General features: G+C 63.1%; 1 protein-coding gene across 1 annotated transcript; it reads left to right on the plus strand.

Annotated features, from left to right (window-relative positions):
* Positions 1 to 1,725: 1,725 nt before the first annotated feature.
* On the plus strand, positions 1,726 to 11,010 carry LOC135328589 (antigen WC1.1-like; the record flags this gene model as incomplete). Its single annotated transcript, XM_064513470.1, has 16 exons — positions 1,726 to 1,753; positions 2,273 to 2,593; positions 2,764 to 3,078; positions 3,224 to 3,532; positions 3,773 to 4,087; positions 4,379 to 4,696; positions 4,775 to 5,095; positions 5,370 to 5,756; positions 6,033 to 6,170; positions 6,516 to 6,611; positions 6,872 to 6,955; positions 7,260 to 7,388; positions 7,577 to 7,697; positions 8,121 to 8,376; positions 9,084 to 9,223; positions 10,839 to 11,010. Coding segments are annotated over 16 exons (3,450 nt in total), but the record flags the coding sequence as incomplete, so codon positions are not given.

The raw sequence follows: 11,010 nt of genomic DNA on the forward strand, positions 1-11,010 counted from the left end.
TCCATTCCTCCCACATTTCCTGAGGCTGGCTCCACACCAGCCCTTCCTCAGCTTTTGGCAGTTCTCCTTAACCATGGTGTCAAACAGGTGTCGCATAGCATTGGTGTGCTGTTAGAGTAGCCCTACTGACAAGGAGCTCCTAAGAAATCGAGCTCCATTTCAAGCTGACTGTGCTTCCTCTTGCTTTAGCGTACAAACAGAAATGGAGAGCACACATGATAAGAGAGTTCTTGCAGGCAGTCTTGATTCTAATGCACTGCTGGACCCTCCTCTCCTGCCTGAGCCCTTTCCCTAAGCACAGCAGCCTGGGAGACCTCATTGGCAAAGCTCCTCCTCCCTTCCTCCTCCTCTATGTGCCCTTTTTCACTGGAGTTCGGGTCAGCTTATCCAGGCCACCCTCCTGAGACATCAGCTCATCTCCTGAGCCTCACGACAGACCACTCTTGTGCTCGGCGGAGGCTCTCCTTCATTTCCTGCTTGCTGCTCTGCCCTCGGGCAGATGCTGGGGAGGTTAAATGTGATGACCACAAAGGCAAAGCCCTGCCAGGGACACCACCCATGCAGAGCAATGTTAACCTGGGGGAGGTCTCCACTCCTACCCAGAACGTCTCCTTGACCAGCAGGCTCAAGGGAACCAACACCGGTCTCCCATGACCCTCAGATTTGTCCCAGAGCACCTCGGATGCTCTGGATTTGCTCCAGGTCTCTGTGGCACTGGCACTGCAAAGAGATACTGATACACAGAAGCCTAGCGTTATCATACTCTGAAATGCAGCTGGCTGAGCAGAAACAGAAGCAGGTGGTGAGATGCTGGCTGTTCAGCAGGCCCAGCAGGTGCGTGTGCTCTGACACACAGCAACACTCAGGCTGCCGCTGCTGCTTCCCCTTGGGGGCTGGTGTGCAGTGGGGGAACCGTCTCCTTCCTACTTCAGCGCTGTATGGGGCGAGCGTGGCTGTGTGGGGGCTCACAGGCTGAAGGGCACAGACCTGCAGGCAACTGGGCAGCGCCTCCATCTGCCCACAGGCCACTGTGAGGGGCCCAGGCCCTCCTGCCAATGTGCCATGGAGCCTGGGGCTGGGCTTGACTTGGTGCCACCCTGGAGCTTTCTAGCCCAGAGCCAGCCCCAGTGCCTGCCCCATGTGGAGGGCTGCAGTGCGGAGGGACCTGGTGCCAGAGGTCAGCCCCACAGCAGCAAGGAGGCTGCAGCAGATGCTGCCCCCAGCACAGGACAGTCCCTGTCAAGGAAGGGCTCTTGTCATGCTCCCTGGCACAGTGTGACACACCCAGACCCATGCGGGATCAGGCATAGGAAGGGCCCACACACCCTGCACCCACTGCAGCACCCAGGTGGGGAGCCCTGCTCAGATCATCATCAGGCTCCCCACGGGGACAGCCAGGCAGGCACCCACCCACTGGTGGGGAGCGCATGATGCCAGAAGTGGAGCCGAGACGCATATATGGGCATGCACGGGGATGGAGAAGGTTATTGGAGGCTGGGGCTCCGTCAGATGGGAGATAACCCTCCTGATAACGTCTCAAAAGGTGCCTAATGCCGTTGATTGGCTCCCCTGGCAGCGGGGCCTGCACCTCTGCCTATATATTGCCCCCCCCACCACAGCAGTCTCTGGTGGCCCAGGAGGAGAGCGGGTGCTGGGGGCTGCACTGTGGGGCAGGAGGTGTTTGGGATGGCCACCATCAGCCAGCTCCTTGCCAGCGCACTGGGGCTGCTGCTGTGCGTGCAGCTCTGCAGGGGTGAGTGCCTGCGGGCTCCCCGGGGCTGGAGCTGCCTGCCCTCATGCCGAGAGTGGGAGGCAGCCCTGGGGTTGGGGAGGCCACCGTGGGGCTGGGGTGGCCACCATGGGTCTGTGCGTGACCTGCTGGGAGGGCTTCCTAGGGACACCAGCGGAGACACCCCACCCAGGCAGCCCTCGGGGACTCGCAGTGCCTGCGCTGCGCTGGGGACAGGGCTTATGCCAGTGGGGCCAAACACTGAGCACATGTGCCAGGACATGTGCTCTGCTGTGTTCACCTTGCATCGGGTGCTGGACATTCAGGAGAATGTCCTGCAGTGCGCCGAGGCTTTCCCCCCCAACAGCCATACATCGGGACCCAAAAGCCAGGCCCGCAGTGGGGAGTGGAGGCCATCAGGGCAGGGAACAGCTGTGGGACAGAGTCCCCCAGCCAGCCTGGTAGGGCAGGCTGTGCCAGGTGCCCGTGGCACCATGCTGGGACTCCATGTCCTCCTTTGTGGTCCCACATGGGCACCCACAGGCACCGGGGAGCTGCGACTGGTTAACGGAGGCAGCCGCTGCGCCGGTCGGGTGGAGATGAAGCACGAGGGCCAGTGGGGCACCATGTGCAGCTATGACTTCGACTGGGATGTCCGTGGGGCCTCCGTGGTCTGCAGGCAGTTGGGATGCGGCACCGTGGCCAGGGCCTCCCCGTACACCCCATTTGGGGCTGGGACTGGCCGGATTTGGCTGCAACCCTTCTTATGCCGTGGCACTGAGACAGCGCTCCACAACTGCCCCCACTTCGGCTGGGGCCAGCACTACTGTGGCCATGACACAGATGTTGGGGTGACGTGCTCAGGTGAGGGTTTGGGTGACCGTACTGTGGTGCAGCCCCTTGGCTGCTCACGGTTGGGAGCTGGCATGGCCATTACCAGGGACTTCCCAATGGGGACTCCCTGGACACAGATGGGGTGCAGGAGTGGGGCTGGAGGGCAGCACCCTCATGCCCTGAGGGCACCTCTAATGCAGATGCCGTGGAGCTGAGGCTGGTGAATGGAGGTGGTCCCTGTGCAGGCAGAGTGGAGGTGAAGCTGCGGGGCCAGTGGGGGACGGTGGCAGATAATGAATGGGACATGGAAGATGCCGAGGTGGTGTGTCAGCAGCTGGGCTGTGGCTCAGCCAAAAGCGCCCATGCCTGGAGCCGCTTTGGGAAAGGGTCTGGACCAATTCATCTGGCTGTCGTTGACTGTCGCGGGGATGAGTCTGCCCTCTGGGAATGTACTATCAAGGGATGGGAGCTGTACAATGGAAGCCATAGCTGGGATGTTGGCGTGGTCTGCCAAGGTAAGAGCTGTGGTGGTCACAGCCCAGGCTGTCTCGCCCCCGGGGGCCACCTGTGCCAGCACCAAAGCTCTGGTGGCAGCCCCTCCACAACACCCCAACATGTCCCAGGGACCCCCAAGAGACCCCAGACTCTCTCCTCCGGCAGGGTTTGTGCGGCTGGTTGGCGGAGATGGTGCCTGCTTGGGCCGCGTGGAGGTCAGGCAGGGCCGAGCCTGGGCCACCCTCTGTGAAGCCCACATGGACCTCAACACCGCCCATGTCATCTGCAAGGAGCTGGGCTGTGGAGCAGCTCTGGCCATCACTGGGGCGGCACGCTTTGGGGCAGGAGCTGGGCCCATCTGGGACGGGGGCTTTGAGTGTGCAGGCAATGAATCCCTCCTGTCTGCCTGCGCCCGCAGGCTGCCCCATGGCCAGGGCTGCACCCACACCAGTGACGCTGCCATCATCTGCTCCCGTAAGAGAGCAGGGCACGGGACAGAGGCTGCAGCGGGAGGCGGGGGAGACGGGCAGCAGGGACAGGGGTGCCCAGGGCAGGGACGGGGCAGGGAGGCTGCGGCCTGGCTTGTGGCAGTCCCCAGGGGCACGAGACGGCAGCGGGGCATGGGGAGGCAGAGGGCTGCCATGCCTGCATGCCCCCACCATTGCAGAGCAGGGGACATGAGCTTTCATCTCCAGCGTCTTTTCTCCCTCCCAGCCTACACAGGCTTCAGGCTGGTGAACGGCAGCACAGAGTGCACAGGGCGGGTGGAGCTGGAGGCACGCGGCACCTGGGGCTCCCTCTGCGACGCTGGCTGGGACGTGCCCGATGCCCAGGTGCTCTGCCACCACCTTGGCTGCGGCTTTGCTGCCTCTGTGCCTCGCAGAGGGTATTTTGGGACAGGGAGCGGCCCGCTGTGGCAGGACACATTTCACTGCAGCGGGACCGAGTCCCACCTGGGAGAGTGCCCTGCCATGGCGCTGGGGACCCCTGCCTGCTCGCCGGACCACGCTGCCGCAGTCAATTGCTCAGGTGCGTGCGGGGCAGGTGGCGTCAGACAGGAGGGCCTGCTGTGGGGAGGGGACCCAGCACCCCAAATGGAGGGGTGCCCCTCCTTCTCACTGCCAGCAGGAGCTGTGGGGCACAGGGCCCGTCTGGGGAAGCAGGGCCATGTCAGGGCAGGAGGAGGGCTGAGCCCAGGCACAGGGTAGCAGGCACATGGGCAGGAGGAGGGCAGTGGGGCTGTGCTGTCCCCCGGCAAGCCGTGGGGCTCCTTGGCACCCCACGGTCCCCACAGGACATCTCCCCTCTGTGTGGGGCCAGGTGGCACTGAACCCCTGCGGCTGGTGGACGGGGAGAGCCGTTGTGACGGGCGCCTGGAGGTGGCCCTGGGTGGGGCCTGGGGCCGAGTCCTGCCACAGCAGTGGGACGACAGCGGTGCCAGCGTGGTGTGCCGGCAGCTCCGGTGCGGCACGGTGCAGAAGGCCTACACCGCCCCAGTGCTGGGGCCAGGCTCGAGTCCCCTGGGGCTGAGTGGGCTCTGGTGTGCAGGCACGGAGACCCACCTGGCCCAGTGCAATGCCACGCTGCCCAGCGCCGTGCCATCGGGCCACACTGAGGAGGCGGTGGTTGTGTGCTCAGGTGAGTGTGCCAGGAAGGGCCCCAGGGTGCCGCAGGGGCCTGAGTGGCTGCCCCATCCCGGGCTGTCTCTGGCTGCAGGGAGCCGGCGGGTGCGGCTGGCAAGCGGCCCTGGGCGCTGTGCTGGGAGAGTGGAGGTCTACGTGCAGGGGGCCTGGATCCATGTCTGTGAGGATGCCTGGGACCTCTGGGATGCCACCGTCGTCTGCCGCCAGCTGGGCTGCGGCAAGGCCCTGGCAGTGCCCGGCTCAGCCCGCTACGGCCGGGGCTCGGGGCCAGTGTGGCTGGGCGCCGGTGGGTGCTCCGGGACCGAGGCGACACTCTGGGACTGCTCGGCCCCGGCCCCGGCTCCAGGGCAGCGTGGTTGCAAGCAGGGTGCTGGCGCAGCAGCCGTTTGCTCAGGTCAGTGGCATCCTCCACTGGGGCCAGACGTAGCAGGGCTGTGGGACTGGCCGTGGTGCCAGCCCTCCCCACCGGCCTCCCTGACCAGCTCCCCACACCCTGGGCAGTCCCGGGGAGCGAGATGGCGCCTTTGCCCCACTGCCCCAGCGTGTCCGCTGCTTGGGGTGCTTCTCTTAGTGCCTCGGGGAGGTGGGCGGCGTAGTCATAAGAGTGGGGGTGTCTGCCCAGCCCTGGCTCAGCTGTGCCCCGCCCCGCTCATGCTATCCCCTTGCAGAGCTCACAGTCCTGCGGCTGGCGGGTGGCAGTGGCTGCACTGGGCGCCTGGAGGTCTTCTACAATGGGACGTGGGGCAGCGTGTGCGCCAATGGCACCAGCCCCGCCACAGCCGCCGTGGTGTGCCAGCAGCTGGGCTGCGGGGCCACGGGCCGACTGGCATCTGCCCCAGCAACCACACAGGGCTCAGGCCCCGCGTGGCTGGCCTGGGTGCAGTGCGAGCTGGGGACCGACTCCCTCTGGCACTGCCCCTCGGCACCCTGGCACCTGCAGCCCTGTGACTTCCCTGGGGACACCCACATCACATGTGACAGGGACCCTGGCGGCACCAGAGTGACTCCCACGCCAGCCAGGGCAACTGGATGCCCAGACGGCACAGCTTGCACAGGTAGCTTTGCCAGCGCAGTGGCCCCAGGGACCCTCCAGCTCGGGCTGGCGCAGCCCAGTGGAGGGGGAGCAGCTCTGGCAAGGAGACCCCAGCTGCCCGGGCACTGTCACCCCTCGGCTTCATGCAGGGGTTGGCCCTTCGGCCCAGGGGTGCCCTCCTTGGCCTCCCTGTCCTGCCAGCCACTCCCCTGCATCCCCCCATGCATCCACAGTGATGCAGGATGGGACAGGGTCCCCAGCCTCCCTCCAGCTCTGCCGTGTTTTGGTGTCCTCACAGGTGCCCACAGGAGCCCCGCGGGGGGTGCTGGGGCCATGCCAGTGCCCACCATCCTCTGCATCATCCTGGGGACCCTGCTCTGCCTGGCCCTGGGGGCTCTCGCCATGCAGGCATGGCGCACCATGGCTCAGCACAGAGGTGGGTCGCACCGGGGTTCTCCGGGGCTGAATCTACCAGGACGAGGCACCAGGGCAGAGCCAGTCAGGGCTGGGGGCCACTGATGGCTCCCGGGACTGCCTGGCCATGGGGCGGCCCGGCTGCACAGGCTGGGGACAGGCGTGGCGGTGGAGGCCAGGAGGCCAGTGCTGAAAGAGGGCAGGACGCAGCGCAGCACAAGGGCCAGGCAGGGGCACCAGAGCCACTCGGTGGATGGGGCACAGCAGTGGAGCTGGGCCACAGGGATATCGGGGGCACAGCTGGTGACCCCCACCATCCCATGTGCTGTGCCCATGGCCTGGGGTTATGGCTGCCCTTGCTTTCCAGGCCCTGGCAGAGCTGGGGACACAATCTCTGAGGCCGTCTATGAGGAGCTCGACTACACCCTGACGCCGGAGTACCAGGAGGTGCCCAGTGGCTCAGGTGCGTACACCCTGACTCCCGTGCTCGGGCCAGCCCAGCCCGGCACCTCTCCCTGGGGAAGGAGGTCTCTGCGCTGAGGCCCCCACGCACCCGCTGCAGCAGCTGTGCTGGGAGCCTGGCCATGTGCTGGCCACGGGGAGCTGGAGTGCAGGGCCGTATCCTGGCCCCTCACAGTCCCCGCTGTGCGGTGAGGCTGTCCTGCCCAGGGTGCTGGCCAGGCCGTGGGACTGGGCAGCCTCTCCTAACGCCCCATCCTCCAGGCTCTCCATCAGAAGGCTCAGCAGCAAAGCTGCCGTATTACACCAGTGACAGCGTGGAGGTCAGCAGCCCCGCGACAGCAGCAGGTACGGGGCCGGAGTGCAGGGCCGTGCTGCAACGCGCCCAGAGGCGCAGCCGTCATGCCACAGCCAGTGCCAGCAGGGGCCTCACATGGTGCCTGTGCAGCATGGCCACGTGGCCCTCGGTTATTTTCTGGGCCAACACTCGTGGCTGGGGATGAGCCTCTGGGCTGCTGGCTCCATCCGAGAGCTGGCAGCCCCATGCAGCAGGCCTGGCCCCCATGTCGGCACCCGCAGCTCTGTGGTCAGTGGGGGCTGGCACAACGCGACCCCTGCCCTGGCCTTCATTTCACTGCCCTGTCTGTTGCAGACACCCCTGCCCTGCCCAGGCATGGCCCCCCGGATGGGTATGACGATGCCGCGGCCGTGCTGCACCCGGGAGAGGCCGCTTCTCCAGGGTTGAGTGACGGAGGTGTCTCCGAGGTCACGGTGCTGGAAGGTAAGAGGCACCACAGCCCATACAGCAGCACTGCCATTCCCAGCGCTGTGCCATCCCGCCGGGAGAGGTGGCTCCCCGTGCTCTACTGCGGCGGTGGGTGGTGCCTGGGCATGGCGGGGACCACTGGCCTGGACCTGGCAGCCGGGGGATGAAATGCCCCCTAGAGGCACCGGCCATGCTGTCCGCAGCGGGGAGCCGGCCCTCGCTGAGCCACCCGGAGCTGCCAGGAGCCACGACAGATGCACCAGCTTCAGCGCCCCGAGACATGGGCTACGACGATGTTGGTGTCAGTGGCCCCAGGACATCACTGTGAGCATGGCGGGGCCGTGCTGTGGCAGTCCCTGAGGACACACACGGTGCCATGGGGCTCTGCCCCCATGAGCCACAGGCCAACCACAGCAGGCATCGTCTGTCTCACTAACGGCCCACTCGGGCTGGCCAGGGACTATGGGCACCATGGAGATGTGCCTCCATCATCCCTCCTGCGCAGCCCTCCAGGTGCTGCCTGAGTTTGTGCTTCCACTGTGCATTTCTCTCTCTTCTATTAAAAAAAATTAAAAAATGTTTGGAGCCTCGGCCCCAAGGTGAGGCCTTTGGGCACACTGCTGTATCCTCAGGGGTGGCTGGGGCGGACAAGGAGCATGTCCTGCTCAGAGTGAGCTCTGTTGCACATAGCCAGTAACTCTCCTGCCGGCCTCACACGGCTCCAGTTAATCGCTGTTGCTGCTGCAGGTCTTTCGCCCGCACTGTCCTACACTGGGATGTTACCATGCACGGCACCCTGACTACTGTGGCCCTCACCCGCCCCAGAGCAGCTCTGCACCAGGTCGACATTTGCCATCGCTGGTGGTGCACACTGCCCATGGCAGGGACTGCAGTGGAGCAAGCGTTGCTCTATAGAAAGGGCCAAGCATGGGCAGCGCCGCCTGATGCAGCAGTGGTGGAGCAGCTGGCAGGCTTCCTCTCCTCGCTGGAGGTTTCCCTTGCTGTAAGGCAGGCCTGCAGCCCAAACACAAGGGCAGGACAATAGTGTGACAAGTGGAGATGTCTTGGAGGGAGGCTATGGTCTGCCTTCCTGCCTGCCACCTAGTAAAAGCCCCCATCTGGGAGAGCAGGGCAGATGCTTTGTCTCCTTGATTGGAGGCATCACTGGGCACCAGTGAAAAGAGTCTGGCCCCATCCTCTTCACAAATTCCCTTCACATAGTTATACCCATCAATAGAGACCCCCCCGCCCTCAGGCTTCTCTCCTCCACCATGAACAGGCCCAGCTCTCTCAGCTTTTCCTTGTATGATACATATTCCCATTCCTTCAGCATCATAGGAGCCCTTTGCTGCACTTGCTCCAGGAGCTCCGTGTCTCTCTTGTCTTGAGGAGTCCAGAACTGCACACAGCACTCCAGACGTGGCCTCCCCAGGGCTCAGTAGAGGCAAAGGATCACCTCCCTCCACCTGCTGACAACACTCTGCCTAATGCAGCCCAGCATACCCTTGGCCTTCTTGGCCACAAGGGCACGGTGCTGGCTCACGGTCAGCTTGTTGTCCACCAGGCCTCCCAGGTCCTTCTCTGCACGGCTGCTTTCCAGCAGGTCAGCCACCACCCTCTACTGCTGCAGCGGGTATTCCTCCCCAGGGGCAGGCCTCTGCACTTCACCTGATTCAGCTTCATGAGGTTCCCCTCTGCCCATCTCCCCAGACCGTCAAGCTACCTCAGAAGGGCAGCACAGCCCTCTGGGGTATCTGCCACTCCTCTCAGGATCACCCTTGGATCATCAGCACACTTGCTGTGGGTGCACTCTGTCCCCTCATCCACGTCACTGAGGAAGAAGATGAACAGTACTGCACCCAGCATGGACCCCTGGCAGACACCGCCAGCTACAGTCCTCCAACGAGACTTTGTGCTGCTCATCACAATCCTCTGAGCTCTGCCAGACAGCCAGTTTTCAAGCCACCTCACTGTCTGCCCATCTAACCCACACTTCCTCAGCTTGCCTGTGAGGATGTGATGGGAGACAGTGTCCAAAGCCTTGCTCAAGTCAAGGGAGACAACTTGCCCTGCTCTCCCCTCATCTACCCAGCCAGGCGTCCCATCCTAGAAGGCTCTCACGTTGGTTAAGCATGATTTCCCCCTTTGGGAATCCACACTTGCTACTCTGGATCTGGAAAAGTCAGCCTCTCTTGAGGCTTTCTCCCTGCTCTCCAGGGCCTGGGATATGCGGAGGGCCCGTCTTTGCAGGAAAGACTGCAGCAAAGCAGCATTTAGGATCTCTGCCTTTCCAACATGCTTTGTCACCAGGGCACTTTGCCCAGTCAGCAGTGAGCCCACAACTTCCCTTCTCCTCCTTTGGTTATTGATGGATTTAAAGAAGCCCTGCTTGCTTCACATCCCTCAACACATTAAACTCCAAAGGGGCCGGGGTCTCGGCCTGGACCTTTTGAGCCCCATCCTTCCTACTCGGACAACATCCCTCTATTCCTCCCATGTTTCCTGAGGCTGGCTCCACACAAGCCCTGCCTCAGCTCTTGGCAGTTCTCCTTAACCATGGTGTCAAACAGATGTCCCCTGGCATTGTAGTACTCTAAGAGTAGTTCAGGAAACCACAAGTGTAAGCCACACACATGCAGCCACAGGCAACAAGCAAGCCAACGCTGCTGTTACTATGGCACGGCTGTTTCAACCTCATGAAGAAGGACAAGCGCCACACACCACTGTGTTGCTGGGAGCTGCAGGGATGGGAAAGACAATGACAAGGAGGAAGATCACCATGGAGTGGGCAGGAGCAGTCCTTTATACACAGTTTGACTATGTTTTCTACCTCAACTGGAAAGAAATCAGCCCCACTACAGCAGGGAGTGCAGCACACTTGATTTCCAAGCTCTGTCATTGCCCCTACTTGGACTCTTCCATCTTGGCTGGACCAGAAGTGCCTGGAGCCTGCACTTGCACTCTCTCCCCTGGCCTTCACAGTCTGGGTGGTTTTTTCCAGGCACAGCCCACATGGACTCACGAGCCACCTGGGCCCTGCATGGCCAATGCCTTTTGCTCAGACAGCAAGCAGGCCCTGCAGCGTCCTAGTGGGATGCAAGTACGGAGTTGAACTCTCTGGACTTGTGCACCCCCGAGCTAAAGAGAAACCTGAAACGAGAGCTCAAGGCCCCTGTGACCTTCTGCCCAACAAGAGCCGGCACAGAGCCTGGCTTGGGTCAGAATGGTTTGGGCTGGCCCTGTGGGACTCCTGCCACGTGCTTAACCCTGGCTCCTGTTCCCTGATTCAGAGCTGGAAAGCACTGAAACACAGATATGGTTCACCTGAGCAGACACTGAGACAGGACAACCACAGTGTCCCTCTCTCGCCTGCACAGCCCTGGGTGCACCATGGCTGCTTGGAGGCCAGTGTGGCAAACCCCATGAGCTGTGAGACTTTGGATACCTTCTGCCTCTTTTCCCCAGAAGCACCAGGGCAGTGAAAGCCATGGGCAGGGAGTGGGCATGGCAGCAGGGCTGTGGCCGTGCAGGCCCCCTGAGGTCGGATGCTGTGGGGCCGGGACAGTGTATCGCCATCGAGGTGGACCATGCCGTGTGGTCTCCGGCGGCAGTTCTTCTCTTTTTCTTGTTCGATTGA

Source organism: Dromaius novaehollandiae, chromosome 5, assembly GCF_036370855.1.
Source record: "Dromaius novaehollandiae isolate bDroNov1 chromosome 5, bDroNov1.hap1, whole genome shotgun sequence".
Classification (NCBI taxonomy): domain Eukaryota; kingdom Metazoa; phylum Chordata; class Aves; order Casuariiformes; family Dromaiidae; genus Dromaius; species Dromaius novaehollandiae.